The sequence below is a fragment of the Phaenicophaeus curvirostris genome, chromosome 2 (assembly GCF_032191515.1).
Source record: "Phaenicophaeus curvirostris isolate KB17595 chromosome 2, BPBGC_Pcur_1.0, whole genome shotgun sequence".
Taxonomy (NCBI): domain Eukaryota; kingdom Metazoa; phylum Chordata; class Aves; order Cuculiformes; family Cuculidae; genus Phaenicophaeus; species Phaenicophaeus curvirostris.
Genome location: NC_091393.1, coordinates 44502273 through 44524997, shown reverse-complemented (window position 1 = coordinate 44524997; position 22725 = coordinate 44502273). Strand labels below are relative to the sequence as shown.

The window sequence follows — 22725 nt, the reverse complement described above, 5'->3', positions numbered from 1 at the left end:
AAAATCAGAAGGTTACTTGGTCCCTTCCCTTTTCTCAGTAGTTATATTTACCCCTAAGTGATCAGTGAGATAACAAAGATGATTGACTTTTGATGATATAGCTTTTCAAAGATTTGTTTATTGCACAGTGTAAACAAGTTATTGTTATATGTGATTTTTAGATCAAAACTACATTTTTATTTCTTGCTTTTCCTTTTTGGCATATTGTTCTGCTGAAAAAGACTATTAGATAACAATTCACCTTCTAAAGTGTTGTAGTGATCAAAAATGATTTTTTGTTCTTATGTAGTTTAATATAGTACCAAGTTGTTTAATATATGGTTAAGAAATACAGTATTATTCTCTGCTTTTCAGTTCTTGAATATTTGAAGTATGCAAATAGTTTCATATTTAATTTTACTTTTGGGATATTCTACAAGTAGCAGACATGGTAATGCAGGATTGCACTGTATTTACATTTAATACTTATTAGTCTTGTTGTTACACCACAGCCAGGGAATAGGCGGTCTTGTTTGGAGATACTGTCGTTGCATTAATTAGGTAATATGCCTTCAACATGGTCCCCTGCAACATCCCTCTCTCTAAACTGGAGAGATATGGATTTGATGGGTGGACGGTACAGTAGGTAAATAACTGATTGGATGGTCATATTCCAAGAGTAGTGGTCAATGGCTCGAAGTCCAGACGGAGATCCATGACAAGTGGTGTCCCTCAGGGGACTGTACTGGGCTGGTGCTGATTAATATCTTCATCAATGATATTGACAGCGAGATTGAGTGCACCCTCAGCAAATTTGCAGATGACACCAACGTGAGTGGTGTAGTTGCCACACCAGAAGGTCAGGGTGTCATCCAGGGGGACATGGAGAGGCTGGAGAAGTGGGCCTGTGAGAACCTTATGAGGTTCAACAAGGCCAAGTGCAAGGTCCTACACCTGGGTCAAGGCAATCCCCGATTTCAGTATACGATGGGGGAATGACATGATTGAGAGCTGCCCTGCAGAGAAGATCTTGGGGGTGCTGGTTGATGGGAAGCATGAAGTGAGCCAGCAACGTGCGCTCACAGCCCAGAAGGCGAACCATATCCTGGGCTGCATTAAAGGAAGCATGGCCAGCAGGTTGAAGGAAGTGGTTCTGCCCCTCTATTCCTCTCTTGTGAGACCTCATCTGGAGTACTGTGTTCAGTTATGGAATCCTGGAATCCTCAACATAAGAAGGATATGTAGCTGTTGGAACTGGTCCAGAGGAGGGCTACAAAGATGATCAGAGGGCTGGAGCACCTTCCATATGAGGACAGTCTGAGAAAGGTGGGGTTGTTCAGCCTGGAGAAGAGAAGGCTCCAAGGAGATCTTATAGAGACCTTCCAGTACCTGAAAGGGCCTACAGGAAAGCTGGAGAGGGACTATTCCTAAGACTTGTGGTCATAGGATGAGGGGGAACAGGTATGAACTAGAGAGAGGCAAATTTAGACTAGACATTAGGAAGTTTTTCTTCACCATGAGAGTGGTGAGACACTGGCACAGGTTGCCAAGGGAAGTTGTGGATGCCCCATCCCTGGAGGTGTTTAAGGCCAGGCTGGATGGGGCTTTAGGCAGCCTAACCTGGTGAGATGTCCCTCCCCATGGCAGGGGGGTTGGAACTGGATGATCTTTAAGGTCCCTTCCAACCCTAACTGTTCTATGATTCTATGTTTTCCCAGGTGTACGTTTGTTTTCAAGCATATTTCAAATCTGGCAGTTCGTCTGATTTATGAGAGATACTCAAGCCATCTGAAAGTCATATCCTGTGTTGATGCTGTCTGAATATGTCAGGGTGACTTCCTCTACCCAAGTTTGAAAATTTTGGCTAGCTGTTTCTAAGAAAGCTGATAGATAATGTTGCCTGGTTTTTAAGAAGTAAGAACCAGAAGCGAGTCATTCATAAAAGTCATATCAAGTCAGTCACTGACTAAAGCCATTTTTCATTTCCTGAAAAAGAAGAAAGACTTTTTTCACTGTGGATGATCAGGAATACTCACTTGTAAATGGGAGCTCACACTGTGGAGTGGCCTTTGTGTTTCAAATCATAAGTCATATTTTGCCAAAGGGGCAATCTAAATGAGATACACACAGGTGTGTGTCTGCCTGTGTCTCTGAACACTGAAGCACGTTGTTTTCATGTCAGTCCTTGTTTAATTCAAGGTTGTTGGGGTTTTGTCCTATTTTAAAATGCAAATTTCTTCTTGCTCATTATTAGGCAAAGCTTGGTGCCTCAGTACAGATATTTTGCCTTCTCATCTCTCTTGGCACTCTTTCAGTTTAAGGTGATTTTCTCCTCCAAATCAGTCATATTTTAATCAGATCACAACTGACTGAAAAGCCTAAAACCAGATTTAAAGCATAAATACCAGTGTAATAATCTTCTTTGCCAGCAACCCCTTACATAAATCATAATACAATATTTGCATGTTATAGTTGGCTTCATTTATTTTTACTTCTGTGTGGATTTGAAGCTTTTGTTAGATACATTCATTTTTTTCCTTTGATACAGCTGTATTTTCCTGGAAAATCTAGCTGGGAAAGCAACAGCCCAAGGTGTATCCAATACAGAGCAGCTAATTTCATCCCCTGGATAAATCAACTAAATGCTCCACTACCCACAGAACACACAGCGAAAGGGGCCGCAAATCCATTTCCAAACTGATACCTTTTAGTTCTGTATAGTGCACAACTCAGCACTACTTTTTCTGCAACCTGGCTGCCTTCTGTCAGAGTAACATTTGTGCAATTAAAAGCTGATTAATCTTTGCTTTATATGAACCACTGTAATACTAGGTATGAAAAGTTATCTAACTTATCGTGGGGACTCTTTATTACATCTAGTTCCCCCATTACAGTTTTGTGTGAGTGTTTACTTGAATAACAGAATTAATTAGAAGTCTTTTACTTCTTTCAGAAAAGAGAAATTGATCAGAGTTTCAGCTTTGAAGGCAATAAGAATTCTGTATGAAAAGAAAAAAAAATCTGTAAAAGTGAAGCCAAAAGTTCAGAAAGTGGCAATGCATATTAACAGTTGTCTTTCACGCAGGAGTGTTTTGTGCTGTAGTCTGGAGGGCTGCCACCTCTTCCTCCTTCGAAGTTTCTTTGAAATGTTCAAAATATTAGGAGATTCCACTATGGAGAGGCAATGACACTGTACAAGGAGCTTTTAATGTCATAACACAGGTCTTGATCTGAACTCACTAGTCAATGGCAATCAACCTGCTGCAAACATCAATGTGTTTTTTTCATATAGTTGTCATTGCGCTAGTGACATATTGCAACGCCATTACAGCTGTATTTCTAAAAGTCAGACACTTAAACATGCCTATAAACTGGCTTGTGCCTTCTTACATAGTGTTTAAGGCTTACGTATTGTTTGTTTTGCAAATGGTTAGTGTAGCAGAAGATGTCAAAGCTTTCAGTCAGCTCAAGGCTGTTGCCCTCACATCACAGCTGGTAGACTAGCATGGATAAGCACCGCTGCTTTGATGTTTTAGTGCAAAATCAGGTGGCCTAGCTTAAAGTGCTGTCAAGACCTTTCAGATATATTTGGATAAGCAGATTTAGGAGCAACTGCATAATTAGGGGAATGGTTGACGCAGTGCTTGTGGCCTGCTGCAATGTGCAGTCCCAGTTGCTTCAGAAGAGGATGTTTGCCTTTTCCTCATGCTTCCTGACCTCCAGCTGCTTGGACACCTGTTAGTGCTAAAGAGTTCAGGAGCATGGCAAGAGTTTTGACCCATGTAACTTTCTAAGAGTGGATGCTCCTCAGATGGGAAGACTTTAAAGAGAAGTAAGGTTCTTTGCCATGGATGTAGCACACCAGTACATCCTGTGTTGTTTCCCTGCTATCCCAGTATTGTATAGCAGAAGAAGTTGCAAAATATTTCTCTAGATGGAAGAATAGAATTCATGGGAAAGAAAGCATCTTTGATTCTTCTGGGGTACTTACACTTGATCTTTTACCTTATTTGAAAAAGTACCAAATTTTATATGAAACAATGTACTGAAGGCTGGCAGTTTTAGCACTATATAAACTCTAATCTGTGTGGGTTTGATTTTTTTGGAAGTATGAAGGAACTTTCTGTTCCTTTCTCATTGCCTTTGAGCCCATCCTCAATGTTTTGAGCACTGCATTTGATTTAAGATAATTTTTCATCTTGGAAATTTCTGTATTGTCAGCTAAGGTGAGTATAATTTGAGTTAAGAGTTTGCAGTTTTGTGATGCAGGAGAGTTAAACTGCCCATGCTTCCTTCAGTGTAATTGCACAGATCTACAGTAACTCTGCAGTTCCTACACCAGCAGTAAATTCTCACTTACAATTTTATAGTTGCTTAAATTAGCAGAAGTTATTCACAGAATGTTATTTTCAATAAATGTGACAAAATGGAGCTTCAGACATTTGAGAGTAATATTTTTCCCTGTAAACGATGTTATGTGCATATATAATTATAATGATCATTACAAGGTACATTCTTGCTAAACTTTTTAAATGTTACCTGGTGGAAAGGCACAATGAAGATGAGGGGATTTGTGTATTTGTTGCCAAAGATTGATTTTAGAGTAATTTTCTTTTCAGGTTTAATTCTGAGCCAACCAACCATATAGGAATCACTGCAAAACCAGATAATTTCTTAATGCAGTGTTTTGCATAGCTGAAATTTTATAATTATTGTTAGATGAGAATTTATTTTTAAAAATACATATTTTTGTAAGCAGACTGACTGTTCACAGTAAAACTTAAAAGTTAATTAACTTTGTAATGCGGCCAAACACTGACACTTCCCCCCTCAAAACAAAACCCTACATCATAAATGTTCCTATTACTAGAAGGCTGACTGCCTTTATATGTTCACAGGAAAAAATGTTACAAGAGGTCTAACAACCAACTCATTGTACTTTGAAAGTAATCATTGTGACCTTAAGAAATGGTAACAGTCCATCCAGCAAGTGATCATTAAATGGTTATGATCAGGTGGATTATGGGGTTAGGAGACCATTGTTGACCAATACCCCTTAACAGGAAATAAGGGGAAAATAGTGTTTTAGACTACGTTGTTTTAGTCTGATACTTTACAGCATTTCTGTTTTAAATATACATATATGTATATATAAAGCTAGAACATATATAAGATATATACAAGTGCATAAAAAATATAGACCTATGTATCTGTTTCAAGGCCTGTTAGTACTTATGCAATGTAAAATTTGACTTAAGTCTTTAGGCCTGTGCTTCCATGTTGACATTTGAAAGAACTGCATCAAGTGACTCAAAAGTTTCATTCTAAAAACTGATTTTTTTTCCAAGATACAGAAAATTAACTAGATTTCAAAATAAAATATTTCATTAGGTGTTTCTCTTAATTTCTCCAGCATTTCAAACATGCAGCTGTTATGGGATGAAACCTGGCATTTTGAAATAAGCACTTAGTATTGTCCACAATGTGTACTTTTGGAGATCCTGGAGCTTTCCAAAACCTGAGTTCTAGCACAGATTAAGATTTTTTCAGGGTGGTGTTCTAGTCTTTTCACTGTTGGTGACAATTCTGAAATGGTAACCTGAGAGGGAGCTTCAGAGATAGAAAAAAACACAGCACCAACCCCCCAAAATATGATATTCTGTTGTCTTTTAAAGATTTGTTCTCGTTTATTTTGAAGGTAATGCAGGACAGAAGTGAAGGAGAGGAGAAAAAGGTTGTCACATGGATCTTCAGGTGTCAAATAGACTAATGAATAGACTCATTTATCCATGGGCTATATTTCCACTGTGTAAACCCAGCAATGTCATTTGTTCTGTACGTTTTTGAGTTGACAGTTCTAAAGGCAAGCACAGCTCTGCCTGGACTTGGTGGTGCGCTGCATCCAGAAGGAGTCTCCTCTCTCTCCAGCACAGGGCAAAGCTGTGTTGCTTCCCATGTGGAGTTTGCTCTTTGCTTTGAGAGGTACCGTTTCAGAAACCTTAACTCTTATTTTTGTTTTATGTCCTATCCTGGTTAAAATAAGTGAAGTACAAGCTGACAGTAAAATTTCAACTTGCACCTCTGAGTAAAATACTTTGTCATGCTTGCCATTTGCATTCACCCAGAGCTTTTTGTGTCCTGAGGACTCAGTTGCGTCCTTGAGCCACATCATTTAAAGCTACCTTAGTTATGTCTACGTAAAACAACCGTCTCTTGCGTTAAAATAATAACTTACAAATCAAAAGCTTTAAAAGCTGTAGGTTATAAGATGCGCTGAACACCTTAATTCCCTATAGCCAAATCCTGTCCTTGCAGTATTTTGAAAGATAGTCAAGTGTCTACAAAGTACATGCACAAGTAGTACATCTTTGCAGCAGGAATGCATTGAAGGCACTAAATTTACTCTTTAAATGTGACCTGCGGATGGCAGGGCAGACTGTTACTAGCACATTGTCTCCTCAGCATTGTTCTTGTTTTGGTTCTGTTTGTCTGCACATGTCCAAGATTTCACGGTTAGTGAGGCAAGTGGATTCAGCATTTTTTCACTTGATACTTCTGAATATTTTAAGGTCAACTGTTTCATAATTGGTTATAAATTCATGGACATTACTGTTTTCAAATTCATTAGTCTGAATTTAATTTGCCTCTCAGGAACATAGCAAGAGTAAGTCCTCATTAATTTGGATTTCAGTCCCTGGTAGCAGTATATGTTTAGTTTCCCTGCTTCTATTTTCCTTGTAGTTTCCTACGAAAATAGTACCAGTCAATGGACTGATCTGAAAGTGCTAGAGACTAGAAAAGATGGGATTTATTTTTTTTTAAATTATATATCACTTATCAAAACAGTGTATGTCTATGCTTCTGAGGGCTTAACAATACCACACAGAAACTGGTATTTTGTATACAAATGTATATAATCCACTGGAATTTCCAGGTAGCGTTCTCATTATTACATGGCAAGATAAGCTGTGCTACTTTTCTGTATTCATCAAAAATGCATATAATTAGTTAAAATACCTGTGTTCATTGTTTTAAAAGCATCCAGGAGCATAAGCTCAGTCTGTTTTTTGCATTTCTGGAAGCAGGATGTGTAAGCAGGGAGTCATTTGTGTTACGTGGTACCGTACTTGTGTGCAGAGCCACCTGTGAGACTTTCTGTACTTATACAGCATCTTATGCCATCCCAAATCTGATTAGAGGTTGGCCTGAAGCTGTATCTATTTCACTTTTACATGTAAGCCATCCTTTGAGAGAGATCAAAAGGCTCTTTCAGGAGGAGCCGCAGGGGCCCACAAAACAGTGTCTATCCGTTTCTGCTGTAGTGACCTATGTAGAGTACAGTGGTATCTAATTTTTTTTTCATATGGGGACTTAACTTACAATATCACAGAGCTCTGGGGCCTTGAGGATCCCATTTGCTAGGCATAGCTGGTAACATCTCTGACACTTCCCTCTTCCCCCAGCAAGGGACACATATGAGGACAAAGATAGACACAGTATGTTGCAACACAAAGTGAGGCAGCAGATTTTATTTAAGCATTGCCTCACTGCCCTCCTCTTTCTGGACCAATACGGAGATGGAGAAGAGCCTGGTGGTGCCAGGCATCCCCTTTTTCACCAGCAGAGCCACTTAAACTCATTTCCTTGGGGCAACCATGGACCCTGGTTACCATGGTGACAGGGATGAACCTGACACTTCAAAGCACAGCCTGGGGAATCACATTTTCAGTTCATAATCAAATACAGTTTTTCTTTTTAATAATGCTACCCTACAAAGCTGTAATTTACAGTCCTGGAAGCAACAGATTAGATGTACCCAAACCCTAGTGAATTTCTGGCATGCTGCCTTCTCCCAGAAGCTGCACTTCAAGAGAGAAGCTCTTTGGAAACTGTAGAGAAGGGACCATTATGAGCATTCCTTTCCCAGTAAACATTTTTCCAATTTTCAACCTCAAAAACAAAAATCTTAAAGAGAAGCCAGTGGCATACCAAACCAACTCTCAGAGAGCTGGGGTTGTTTAGCCTGGAGAAGAGAAGGCTGAGGGGAGACCTCATTGCTCTCTACAACTACCTGAAAGGAGGTTGTAGAGAGGAGGGTGCTGGCCTCTTCTCCCAAGTGACAGGGGACAGGACAAGAGGGAATGGCCTCAAGCTCCACCAGGGGAGATTTAGGCTGGACATTAGGAAAAAATTTTTCACAGAAAGGGTCATTGGGCACTGGAACAGGCTAGCCAGGGAGGTGGTTGATTCACCTTCCCTGGAGGTGTTTAAGGCACGGGTGGACGAGGTGCTAAGGGGCATGGTTTAGTGTTTGATAGGAATGGTTGGACTCGATGATCCGGTGGGTCTCTTCCAACCTGGTTATTCTGTGATTCTGTGATTCATGAGGAAATTTGTAAAGACCTCATGAATCATGTACATAGTTTGCAGCAGCAAGTTGTACATCCCCTCTCGCCCATCCCTGCAAAAGCACTTTCAAGTGTTTTCATCAAACAGAATCAGCTGAGACTTTTTTTTTCCAAATGTAATTAAGCTAAAAGGGGTTACAGATCTTTTCTATCTGAACTTGAAATTTATTAATTAACTTTCAGACTTATAAAAATTTCTTTAATTGCACAGTGATTATCATTCTAGCAAAGCAGTAACAAAACAAAAGTGATGGAGACAGAACAGTCTTTCTCAGCAGATGATTAAAACACAGGGCAGACCAGTCTAAAGGAAAATATTCATTGGAGAATCTCACTTAGTTTCTCAAAGAGCCCTTTTCTCAGGTGGTAGACTTGCATGTCACCAGTTTGCTGGAACTCCAGTTTCATTTGATGTTATGCTGATGTTACCTTGTTAACTCATTCAGACATCATTCCTGGTTTTAATTAAAAGGTTTTGAATGCCACAAACAGAAAAGTGCAGAACAGATTATCTCGAGCAGAGCTATTTTGAATATCAAGCCATGCAGCAACAACACTATTTTGTGAGAATTCAGAGATCTGCCACAAACACAAATTAACATTCAAAGAAAATGCAGTGTGATAAAATAGCAGCTTTAATCATGCATAAAACAGAGGTTTTTCCCTCACTCACACGAACGAAACCCAGCATAAAGTGCTGTGAATGTTAAGAGAGTCAGATGGTAGGGCAAGAAGGTTACATATAAAATCTTGTTCAAAACCTCTGGTTTGAAAACTGTCTTTTAGAAGACTAGGTGTTCTCTAATTGGTACCATACCAGCAGCCCTGCAAAATCCCACCAAAATTTTCTGCTTAAATAATTTTGTTTGGATGAGCAAGTAGAATGTAATTATCTTGATTCCAGCACCATCTCCTTAGGAAGGCGTAGATGAATAGATTTTGTGTTGAGTTTCATAAATTCTCTGACAATTTTGCAAGGCTGGATGTAAATTCTGAGCTGCAGAAGGAAGGAGAAGTCGGGAAAGTGATGTAGGCGTGACTGGATTCCTTGTGCTACAGTATACTTTAATAATTAAGTAGGAATATTAGGCAAACAATAATTTTACAAATGAGTGTTGGATTTTTAGGTGTATTTGATTAAAAACATTATAAAAAGTATAGAGGAAAAGCAGATTATAAGATGAACTCTGCCTCACCAACTATTTAGAATTTTACTGTCCCCAAATGTGTTAGCAATCCTAGTCTGTTTTAGTGCTATTCACAGTTGAACTTCATGAAGTCAGCGGATTCAATGTTGCCCTTAAGTATCTATGAAAAGAAGGAAAACTAGTTCTTATATGGTGGCTATTGTTGGCAATATATAGAACCAGAATCACTGTATTATTTTATGAACTTTGTGAATGGAACTATGGAATACAATTGCTGTTACTGTTCGTTAGTTCGGAAGACTACTGAGTAATTTGCTAAATCCAGTGTTCTCCTCCCATGTAGCTCATAAAGTTTCTGTGTAGGCAGTTATTCCTAGGGGGGACAGGGGGGTGGGGAATGTGATTAACTCCCTGTTTCACATCAAAAACTCTTGTTCCAAATTTTCTGCAAGATGACTTTGGAGTGGTCAAAAACTGTAGGGCTATCTCTTCTGAGACTTACAGGGTAGAATTGTGAAAAATGTAATAATGTGCAAGGATGTTGTAAAAATTAACACTTATTTGAGGGTCTATTAGAGTAAGATTGGCCAAAGGAATTAATAGCCAATTGGGAGTCCATTTTCATATGATCATCATTCTATTCCCACTCAAGGTTCTTTTTCAAATCAATAAATTACCTTTTAATACAGTCTATAAGATATAAGACAGGATTGCAGGACTAGATTACTAAAAAGGAATGTTAAGAATTAGTAAAGCAGATGGGTTTGTAACTTCAAGAATTTTAGACAAATTTTACCATGGTTAGAAATATACACTAGTTAATTCCAATTATCAAAATAATTTGATTTTTAACTACTGTATCCAATTCAGAGAGAATGGTGATGTGTCAAAGGCTTGCAGAAGCTCAGATAATACCAGTAGCTCTTTCCTTGTCCACATATTTAGATTCTCCGTCATAGAAGGCTGCTAGATTTGTTAGGCAAGATTTGCCCTTGCTGAAGCCTTGATTGGCTGAGTTACTTTGTTTGGCAAAACCAGCAGTTCAGCCTATAGAAGAGCTGCTTCAGCAAAAGAAAAGTCTTGTAGAGAGCAAATTCTCAGACTAAGCAGAGTTTCTCTTGCTACTGCTGTCCTGCTATCAGCAACCAGGAGACAGTGATTTATATGCATAAGTTTAACACAAAGCCACAAGGTTTCTATGGTTTTGTCCTTTGGGTTGTGTATGTGTAAGCTCACGCATTCTTATTACAATACACTTTGAACTATTAAAATTAAAACACAAGTAATATGAAATACTTTCAAATTCATAAGTTTCATTAAATGATTCCATGCTACATTCAATGGCTTCCTCAAAATAATCTCTTTATAGCATACAATGCATATACATATAAATAATACATTACAGTGTGATTTATATATATAATTGCTTTCATATAGTCCCCAAATGTAACATTTAATCTAGAGAATATATATATTATCTGTTGTTGGAAACATAATAATTCTGGCTTCATTTAGTCAAAAGCAATGTTTCTGTTGAAACTGTGGAGAGGGGTAGCTTTTCGCTCATAGATTTTAGCATTTTGGAAACAGGAGTCTCAGCCACTAGTTATACACTTGCTTAGTCTATGACTATTCAGTATAATTTTCCTCCACTAATCTAGGACTCCATGGTACATTTCCAGTGGGAACCAGCTTTATCTCCTATGCTGCATTAAAGCTTGTGGAATAAGTTACTGTCTTTTATTTCAAACCCCTTATTGTAAGGAAACCAGAATAAATGAAGATGCAGTTGGTATCCTCCTGGCTCTCCGCTGTTGTTCTAGAGCGCTGGACAGAGAGCTACATTCTTAAGAGTTACAGATGATCCAAACTCAGTTGTTTCTTACAGGATATACACTAGTGCCTAAGTTATAGGTACTTGCAAATAAGTAAACTCCCTCGGTAGCCTTTCCTTCAGATTTTTTTAGATGTGTTGTTTATCTATGGTAACTCTTCAGATCGAAATAACAAGGAATAATATTAAACGTGACTCTGAAAAGCACCTATATTGCAGCTTGCTCTATCAGCAATAAGGGTGGTATCTTTCTCCAGGGAAGTATGAGACAAGTCTCTCATTCTTTCCCCCCTGCTCTTTCATCACTCACTAATACTCCCATGAAAATAGCACCATCCTGATCAAGGCTCAAGCCTGTACTTTTGGATGTATTTTTGAGCCTTCAACTTTTGAAGTGCATCTTCAGGTCACATCCAATCCTTCTGATTCATATTTTGAAATCTCTCAAAGACCTGGACTTAAATCTCTATCAGCACAACTAAATCTCTTGCTCGAGCCTTAGTTATTTTGCAGCTTGAGTAGTTCTTACCTTTACTTAGGTCAGAGCTACCCAGCTGTGCTCATGTTGTGCTTATGGCAATTCCAGACACAGCAACTATCCTGCTCTTGCACGCTCTTCTCTCTACCCTTCCTGCATCTTGCTGTTTCTTAGTACCCCATACAGCAAACATGAGGGTTTTTTTACCTCTTGGCATATAAGGCTACTTATATTTTAGCTGTGATTGATCTTTTGACTCTACTGATTGACCTTTTGACTCTACTGCTTATCAAATGTTCATTTGTGTTTGTCACGTCCAGCCCAGCTAATAGACTGGGAGTTGATTCATTTTAAGCACTGAGAATCTCACACATCTTCTCCTTCCAGATCCACCTCAAAAGTCATCCTTTGTTTTTCCTCTATTAGACAGCATTATAGTGTATCCAGCACTAATTCTAGCTTGTATGTGAGTACGTGTTGTGTGGACGCAGCTACACATACATACACCACTTATCTGATCCTGACTGTTACGCTTAGGAATTTCAACAACACAGATAATACAAACAAAATATGTAGTATTGAGTTCACGTGGGTTATGTATGCAAGTATGCCTGCAGGCGTATATTTACACAAAGGACAAAGCGTTTAGTATTTCTCAGTAGATAGAATTCAAGCTGTAGGGGAGAGAGATGATTATGATGATGAAGTCTTATGATGATGATTAAGTTTTATGATTAAAGCACTGCCAGATCTCTCACCGTCTGCCTAGCTCTTGCATGGATGTCTGGAAGGCGGCATGTTTCTAACTCAGAAGGTTGTTCTGAGGGTAAGTTGTTAGTAAGTGGTTCAGATACCGCTGAGATAGAGGTTACAGAAACAAGTAATAAGGAGCAATTTCAAACATCAGCATGATCCTTCCCTTGAAAGATAGTATGGGTTCTTGCACACGGAACTCGAATAGAAGCAAGCTGCATAACCTGTTTAAAACCAGTGAGTATTAGATAGCAATTACCCATGGTGGCTTTCTTAAATGCCCACACATTTTTTTGGGAGTATTAGTCTTTCTCTGGTGTGGCTTCACCTCATTTTTTGTTATGCTTGTTTTGGTGGTCTGTTTAGAAGCCTTCTAGTGTCAGAGGAAAGGACAGTTTCTGTGTGATGACATAGCAGCAGCTATGATGATAGTGATGATAGCAGCAGCTTGTAACAACTCCATGTGTTTGTGAGCGGGGAGAGGTTAAGTGGCATCTGCTGCATAATTGGTGGAGAGTGAAAAAAGTAGGGTCAGAGAGAGAGGGAAAGCAAGCACACGTACCAATATATGCCTGTGAGCAGGGGAAAGGCAAAGTGCTAAGCCACAACCTTAGAAAGTAAGAACTAGAGAACTGAATATCTCTTTCCTGTTTTACAAGTAAAGACCTCATGGGATTTTACCCCCGGCTGAAACCTATTTATATTTTTGCCAGGCTGAAAAAAAACATATTCCTGATCCTTTATACACCAGGCTGTGATGCAAAGAGGCACAGACCAAATGGCTGTGTGCTTTCATACATATTCAGTTTCCTTCTCTGCTGTAACATGTGGCCTCAGCCCACTCAACTGTGTTAGGGAGTGGTTCCATCTCTGTGTAGAGCAGTGGGTTTTTTTTCTTCCAGGGCCTATAAACAGAAATAAAACTAGTGCTGACTTTAGGCTTGGCTTTGTAGATTGCCTTATTTGGAGAATCAAGATCCCCAGTAGAATGCAAATCTCAGGCCAGATGCTGTAAGGTAAATTAATGTACAAAAGTGGACTACAATTGGGTGAAGGAGAGAAGGACTAGAGCTTAGAGTGCTGACTGCTGCTTGGGAAAGAGAATTTAACTTTTTGAGTTAATGTAATCTCATGTTAAATATATGATATTTAATATCTGAGAAAAATAACCCTAAAGGAAGTAACAGTGACTTAGTTGATAGATTTTCTCTGATTTGCCTTCTGCTTTTTGATACAGTAAATTGTTGGGAAATTGAGATGTGCTGTATTGAGATGCTTCTGTATACATGAAGTTAGATATATGCATCTGTATACACACTTATAGTTGTTTACTTAGTATTGCAAATGTACAGCATATAGATGAAAATTTATAGAGAGTCTATGTGTATATGTAGGTGTATAAACACATGATGCATGTATCTAAATTCTGGCTACTGTATTAAAATACACATATTTGGAAATTATCACCAATAATGATTTTCTTGTCTCTAGTGCTTACACATTTAAGCAACTTCTTTTTAATTCATTTAGCAGCAGCAACAGAAGAACCTGAAGTGATTCCAGATCCAGCTAAACAAACAGATCGAGTGGTGAAAATAGCAGGAATAAGTGCTGGAATTCTGGTATTCATCCTACTTCTCCTTGTTGTCATATTGATCGTCAAGAAAAGGTAAGAAAATTATTCTTGCTGACCCTTTCCTTTTCTCCATATTAAACAATGACTAAACAAGTATTTTTTACAGGTTTTTTTTTTTTAATTAAAAAAACCCCAAACAGGTCTAGTAGCTCACATCAGGCTTTGGATGAGTTCTTTGTATTTCTTGTTGCTTTTGCTGTGGTTCTTATGATGGATTTAAAGAGAGGATGTCTTTGCATTTGGGATTCGGTAGCTATAGATTTTGTCATACTTACTTGTTTCCAAGTAGTTTTAAGTTGCAGTTGGAGGAATGTATAGAATAGTAAGATGAGTGGAATTTAATTTCATGAAGCCTATTTTTTAAAGCAAATAAGATAAAAACTTATTGCACTTTTCATGTTATAATCACCTAATGAATTTGATTTTTCTGTATGCAGCTCTAATGAGTTATTTGTATCTGTATGTTATCCAACTTGCAAAATAATGTCATTTTATACCTCTATTTATGCTCCTGTAAGCCTGGAGTTTTTTTCCTTAAAGGTCATACCACATCTCTGTAAAATTATCTAGCAAGTCCTTAGTGCATGAAATTGTTTAAAAGTGTATTAATTTGAATTAATTTTAATTTTTTCAGTGCTTTCTTAGACAGTAAGCAATATCGCCATCTTCTGGCATTGTACAATGCTTAACTCCATATCTAAATGCTCCTTCCTGTAGTAAAGTGTGCTACCTTATTGCTCAGTCAGTTTTTAAAATTCTTGGTTTATCAGTAGTTGCAACTCTTCTAACCTGCATAGATGTTCATAATCCATAGTTATAGAATCAAAACCAATTCCTCTCCTTCTGTGCGCCCCTTCCCTGCGAGTCCCCTTTGCAGGGCACAAGCTGATATCTCTTGAGTAAAACGAGACCTTTGTCTTCCAGTAGTGTGTGCATTGCATTCCCTTGCCTTTTGCAGAAGTCTTAATGAAAAATATGTACGTAAATGTTGTTAATGTTCCTCTGAAATATGGCTTGCTATTGTTTTTAAAGATTAAGAAAAAAATTGCATCTAAGATCATTCTGTATGTTATAATTACTGGTTTGCATTAGATTTTTTTAATTTATTGCCTTTTTACAATTATTCCTGGAGATATATAACTTGGAGAAGAAACGTCTGCATTAGAAACATTAGGTATGCTTATAGTGTTCTGTGTTAGTTAGCTACATATGTGATTTTTCCCAAAAGTGCTTTTACTTTTCTCTGTTGTTTACCTCTGTGGTTGAGAATGAACACATACGCAAAAGGTCCAACTCATCATATACAAAAAAGACATAGCTAATTTTCTTTAATTACACAACTTTTGAAAAACAAAAAAAAGTCGGTTTTCAGCTTTCAGGAAGAAATCTATTTTATAACATTATAGTAAGATGCATGCTGGGAAGTAGTGAACCTTCTCAGTGCGTGTTGCAGTGGCCCCCTTATGTATAACAGAAGATGCTGTGTGCACAGCTGTGTGGGAGAGAGAAACTGTCTACCATTGTGTAATGTCAGTCAGTTCCAGGTTTGCAGGTAAAAAAAAAAAAAAGTTTAAATTTCAGTGTGTTTGTTTTACCTATCCTTTTTACCTTTTGCATCCAGAGTCCTTTTAGACTCATACTTTCACCGCTGAATTGCTTGATGAACACAAATTAGTAATATCCATGTAATGATATTTTAAAAATTCCGTGTTTTCTCCCTTCCCTTCTCTGAACCTCTGAAGTCAGTACCCTTTTAGGAATGATACTTGATCGTCATTCTAAAGCACATAACATTCTTAAAGTCTTGCACTATTTTGTATTCAAAATAGGTGAGAAATTAACCTGTTTAATGAATCTGTAATGTTTGGTAATGTTTTGTCATGATAGTTTAATTAGTTGTCTATCGTCTATGTTCTAGGTGTGCCATTCCCTTCTCCCCAGCTTAGGGAAACTGGGCAGGTTCTTTTGTTTTGTACCAACTTCAGGCAAGGTCTTTTACAGAAATTACAGAAAACCTCAATGTGCCTGAGTTAATTCAGTCCATCTAGTGCATCAGGGCAATCCACATAACGAAGACAGGAACAGCTGTAAAAGCCCTGACACATTCACACATACATAAACACACTTCACGTAGCGTTGGTGGGATTGAAAACTGATCCTTTTGAATCATCTTCTGTAGTGTGCATAATCAGTGATCCATTATGTAGTATCCCTTTTGGTACCTGAATTGACCATAGCTTATTACATGGAAAAGTGAATAAAACAATGGTTTCTGCATTTTCATTGGTTTATTAAGTCATATGCACAGCCATCGCTATCTCAATCTGATTAAATGCAGCATTATATTTTATTGCAAAATGGAGTACTAAGCAGTTTTGTTCATGAATTTGAGATGTTTTAGGCTTTGCCTGATAATTTTGTACAAATTGGTTTGAAGTTTTCCTGAATGAAGCTCTTTACAACTCTTACAGAGTTTTGGTGGAGTAATCAAACTGAGAAAAGGGATACTGCATCTTTAACAAGCAACGCCATTTTTATTTTCTAAGTCATTGTTGGACTATTTCCAAATGTCCTTCATTTCCTTCCATTTGTTTACCTTCCATATTTTTAATGCTTAGCATGACTACATCAGCATTTCCAGTTGTAAGATTTTGAAATAGAAAACATATGTTTGCATTCAGGAAATGTGTGGTGTATATGTCAGTACACACATCTGTTGTAAATGTACATTCTTCAAAACGTGTGTACTCATATAGCTACATATAGTATGCATACAAACATATATGTATACACCTGTGTACCGATAAAGGTGTTAAAATGAATGACATGAAATTTGTTTTCTGATTAAATGTATTTATTAATGCAATCTTTAGTTTTTGTAACTGAAAAGTAAAAAAAATATTTACTGCACAAGATTTGTACACAGCTGTTCATTTGTCATGACATCTAGGTGGTAATCATTATATTATGCTGAACTGCATGTTGAATATACACAATCCATTTAATTATTAAATTTTTTGGCAACAATGAAATCTCAGCATGTAATTTTCTCAAATGATCTTTCTACAAAACAAATCATTTTTATATGCTAGTGTATTTTTTTAATTGCATGGCAAAGTACGGCTAGTTTGTGCATGAGCAATTTGAAATGCTAACCAAAGAAACACAAGTTTTTCAGTTGGTTTCTTTTTTTTTTTAAACGCACATTTCTCTGCTTTATTGAATGTGACAGAATCACGCTTTTCATTCACCATTGCTTCTCTTTTTCCACTGTCTGTGATTTGCTTGCCAGGAGGAGCTACTATTCTTACTCCTACTATCTGTAAGTAAAATACGGGTGACTTACTATTTTACATGTTTTAAAGATGCAGTATCCCTTTTTAAAAAAGAAAAACAGTTTCTATAATTTTCCTAAGGTTTTATTGATAGTTACCTTTCTTTATTCTCAGGCTTGAAAAATTGCTTTTGTCATTGTTCCTGTTACTCTTACCCTGTGGGTTTTTTTTAAAGGGATATTGTATTTCTAACTGTTTATTGCTTTTTGCTACAGTTTTTCCCATAACTATCATTTTAGTTTATTGTACTCATTATTTAATTTACATTATGATTCACAGTGACATATCACAGTAAGGAAGAATCTCCTTCTCCCATTTCCTAGCTAGAGAACTGTGCTTGTAAATCACAGTTTGTTCTTAGCAAATCTGTTATCAGGAGTGATCCTATGCACCACTTCTCCTACACAAACTGTAGTCAGATGCCAGACCTTTATAAATAGGTCTCTGCCCTACCAATGGCAGAGTAACACATTTGCCTCTGTGGTACTATCCGACATCTTTTTTTACATAAATATTTTTTATTAAGTGGTCTGCATCTACTGCTTGTGAGGTGCTTCAAATACACATTTTGAAGTGTGGGTCTTGCTTTATGACATTGGTTTGCATAAAGTTTAGCTTCCTTGAAGCAAAATAGATTTATTTTTTTTTTTATGCATTCACCAAATGAATTTTTGTGAAGCTGCAGCAGTTTTGGCTGTGATTGAGCAAAGCAGTCACACACATTTTTAATTTTAAATGCATAAAGCTCTAAGAATGCACTCAAGTGCTTTGATGAACCAATGGTGTCTGATAATGATGCTCTTCCACCTTTTTAAGCAGATTAGTTGACTTCTTTAAACAAACTTTAAAATAAAAAAAAACAACAAAACGCTAAGCTGGCTTAGCCAACTGCCATTCTCCGATTTATTGTGACAAATTATAATTTCCTTGTTAAATAACAATTGCTTCAGCTTCAGATAATTAACTGCACAGTTTCATCCTATGATGGAGCACTTTTCCCCTCCAGCTCCCACTGAGACACCCACCTGCCCAGGTTCACCCAACTGGATCCTTTAGCAGATAATGAGAATCATTTACACTTTCTGTCAGCCTTAAGTACTTTAAGCTAACGATTTGCTTAACTATCATGAAGCATAGATTGCATGGAGTAAGGGAAGGAAAAAAAGGAAAGGAAAAAGAAGTCGTCAAACCCCGGGGGAGCCAGGAGTTGTTGAACAATAAATCTGTCCTCCCATTTCTCAGAAGCTCTGCTTTGCGATGCTACAACACAATAGGCCTTTTTAGGAGTTGAAGCAGAGCATAAGAATTAGAAAGTAGCTACTGTAATAAGCTAATAACTTGAAAGCCTTAATAGCTGTTGATTTATTTAGCATTTAGTTTTCTTACAAATTGATGCTTCAAAGAAGGGCTTAATATAGCCGAGAGATGAGATGTAATAGCCTTTTTCTTCCATTTCTGAGGGGTTGTTAGCAAAAGGCTATCTTCAGTGTGTAGAGACTATCTGAAAGGCTTTGAAACTTAAAAAACAGTCTGAACTAGAAATGCCAATTTTGTGAATGCTTTGAAAAAGCTTGGGAAGCAGTTATAAAGCTCAAGTAGTTTCACTTCGGCAAGTTCTGACAGTCTTCATTTGTTCAACTGGAGTATTGTTTACAACAACTTTTTTGTACAAAACTAGGAATGTGTGGAGTAAACATATAAAATAAAGCATTTTCATAGAATCATAGAACCATAAAGTCTGGAAAAAGTCTCAAAGGTCATCAAGTCACACCAACAGCCCAACATCACCATGCCTACTAAACCATGTCCCAAAGTGTCACTCTACACATTTTTTGAACACCTCCAGAGATGGTGACTTCACCACTTCCCTGGGCAGGCTGTCTAATGCTTTTAGGGTGAACATGCAACAATCACTGTTTTTTTTATTTTTCACTGAACAACTGATACACACAGAACCCTCATGTACACTGCAAGAGTTTTTTGAAGAATGGTAGGTTCAGACACCACTTTTTGGATTTTTTTAGTTATTGAGTAGAAGTTTTCCAAATAGCCTTTATGTAAATGGAGAAAAGAAAGGACACCACACAAAATAAGATGAGTCTGATCGGTGAAAGAATCTTTGTCATTCTCAGCAGTGCTTTATCCATCTATATCTTGCTTTATGGCCCCTTATTGTGAACCAAGACTATTAACTTAAGAAGCCAACCTCTAACTTTTTCTTAAATATGCAAAACCATGAAGTGATTTCTGCCCTAGAGAGCTGTGTAGGTCCTTTCTAGTGGAGATTCCGAGGACTTGACAAGTAAATGGGTGGATAATTTACACTAATATTGTTTGTCAACTGTTTGAGTGTGGCACAGAATATTAAAAGTTGTTGGAGAGTAGAGGAGTAGCAAGCAGTCCTTTTAGTCAGAGAAATGTAATGTAAACGCTGTCTAAACAGTTAACAGGATATTTGATATTTTATGTAGCAAAAGCTTGTGAAGCTAAGAACATTTTCAAGAACCCAGTATTTTCAGTGATGATTGTGTCTCTCCCATCTGGTGTCAGATTCATCCAAATAAGCAGGTTTGCTATCTATTATATTGGACTTACAGCTTCAGATGAAAACAGGGAGATTTTGGAACAGTCTGATGTATGTCTCAGATTCCTGCAGAACTAAGGTGTGCTTCGTGCTGCTCTGCATACTTCCTGCTACTTGAGATATGTGCTGTCAGAGTAGTAGACTTTAAATGATACTTAAAATATATTTTCTGCTTCCATCTGACTTCTGGAGAGAATGAAAATTGCTTCCAGTTCTTCATCAAAAGGAAAGAATTGAGAGATGTTTCTGAAGTGTGGACTTGAAGGGCATTGCCTGTTAATTTGGTGGAGTTAGTTGTGCAGATTCGTTTGCTGTTTAACTGTGATACATTCAGAGTCTAAGATTGTTGATATTGAAAGTTAACAACATTCACAAACTACATAAAAGGGTAGAATGGTGAAGGGAATTTTGTTTGGTTTTTTTAAGGAACCAGTGTTCAGTGTCAGGAACTAAGTATGGTATCATGTTGTATCTTGTGTATTGAGTGGGAAGAACAACTTTTAACATAAAAGGTAGTATGGATCCATATCAAATAATTATGTTTCCTTTGTTATTTCATAGGTTTTACGAAGTAATTTAGAAGCTTAAATGATTTCTTCCTGACAAGGAAAGCAAGGGGAATGAATTATCCAGTTATAAAATCAAAACATATTTAAATGGAGATGGTTGATAAAACTGTATCAACAGATGTTTCTTATTTATAATTTCAGTTTAAATGTAATTATATTCTCTAATTTCTTTATATTAGTGTAATTACTTCACAGAAAAAAAATATTACTAGGGTACAGAAGTTAGCACTTCCATTACAGCATTTGTGTGTGTACAGAAAACACACAATTGTGACTCTTTATAGCAGCATACATAGTTTTATCAGTTTTACACTGGAAAATCAGCCAAACTTTGCAGTTATTCGGGATTATAGATAATGATTAGTACAGACAGCAATGTTCATCAAATATTAAGGTGGTTTGGGTTTTTTTTTTTGGCTGGGCAGCAAGCTTGCAAAGAAGCGCAAGGATGCCATGGGGACCACCCGCCAGGAGATGACACACATGGTGAATGCAATGGATAGGAGTTACGCTGACCAGAGCACCCTGCATGCAGAGGATCCCCTTTCAATCACATTTATGGACTCTCATAACTTCAGCCCCCGATGTAAGTACAACAGTGGTAGATACTCTGGAGTGTAGGTGAATATTGAAACAGAGAAAACTATTCTACTTTTTAATTAAAATTTTTTTAAACTCCAGGTTTTCTAGAAACACCGGTAAACCCAAAGGTTAAGTAGGGATGTTCATGTGTTATCCTTATTGATATGTGGTTAATTATTTACATGTACTTTCAGTATGCATTGATACTTATTCTAGGGAAAATATTACACTTCTAGAATATCTCAAAGTCTAAAATTGAGTTTTCCCTCATGAGGCTATTTAATACCAACATGTTAAATATTACTGCATATCATCATGTCTGTAATGAATAATAATATGAGATACAATATTTTTTTTTCTTCAGGCAGTAAGAACATTGTAACAAAAGGAAACACTGACAATTCTCATTGCTGTTTGTGACGTTTAGGAACAAGCTTGTTAATACATCTACAAATTTACTCTATAGTCGTATTCCTTTTTTTTGTAGACTTAACAACTGTCTGTTATTTTGACAAAAATTTTGACAAATTTTTGACAAAATTTGGCAGTTTGGGTTTCTGATTGTTGTCTGATACAGCTACCACTGTCCAGCATGCTTTCCTCCCAACATTTACACTATTTCTTGCACAAAAGCAAGATACTCCTGATAGACTCTGAATTTCTCAAAACTAGTGTATAAGTTACCTAAGGGACATGATTTTGCCATGGAGCTGGTGGGAACCTGACCTTCTCCTAGCCACATGGACTTGTGATCTGGCTGTAAACAGATCTGAGCAGCCTGAGTAGCTTCTGAACTGCCATCTTTGGGGATTGGCATTCGCATCTCCCTTCTCTTGTTGCCCATACTGCCTACCGTGCTCGAGCAAAATACATCCCTTAAGGCTCTGAAGTTCTTTTCTGATGTTGTAAGAGAAATGGATTTTGGGGGAGAGTTTGTTGCTCATTTTATTGAAGCTTACCAAGCTGCAGAACGCTAACAATTTCAGTGTTTCATAACTGATCAGAAATGGGAGGTTAATATCAGCCTGTGAGTGTTTCTACACAGTTTTAGCTGGGACTGTTAGAAAATTCTCCAAAGTTTGAAGTCTTATTGGAGTTGAAAGTTGTAGAGGCGGGCATGCAAGGACAGTTTAATTTGGACTAAGTTATGGTAGATCCCAAGCAAAGTATCCATCAGGAACCTACAAGGCTGTTAGTGAGCCAGGGCTGCCAGGCACTTGGGCAGCCTTCCAGATAGACTGGCATGCCTTCATGAGCCCCAGCCACCACAGCTCCTGGTTTGTTGTCAAAGAAGTTTGGCATTACTGTTTTCCAATGTCCTAGACATGATTTTTTTTCATGTTGGAGGAATCAGTTCTCCTGACCATTGACTGTGCTGATGCAATGAACCTTTGAAGCTTATGGGGTTTCTTGCTACGT

The 22725-nt window shown here is 37.5% G+C and overlaps 1 protein-coding gene across 10 annotated transcripts in view; it reads left to right on the top strand.

The window, feature by feature from the left end:
• Positions 1-22725, top strand: part of PTPRK (protein tyrosine phosphatase receptor type K) — a 392967-nt gene that overhangs the window by 341269 nt on the left and 28973 nt on the right. For 4 of the 10 annotated variants that reach the window (XM_069851842.1, XM_069851840.1, XM_069851841.1 and 1 more), the window contains exons 14-17: positions 14131-14269; positions 15369-15410; positions 17529-17558; positions 21150-21310. In XM_069851842.1, coding sequence (XP_069707943.1) covers positions 14131-14269; positions 15369-15410; positions 17529-17558; positions 21150-21310 — 372 coding nt within the window. The remainder of the gene's footprint in view (positions 1-14130; positions 14270-15368; positions 15411-17528; positions 17559-21149; positions 21311-22725) is intronic. The other 6 variants (XM_069851847.1, XM_069851845.1, XM_069851844.1 and 3 more) reach the window with 3 other exon arrangements.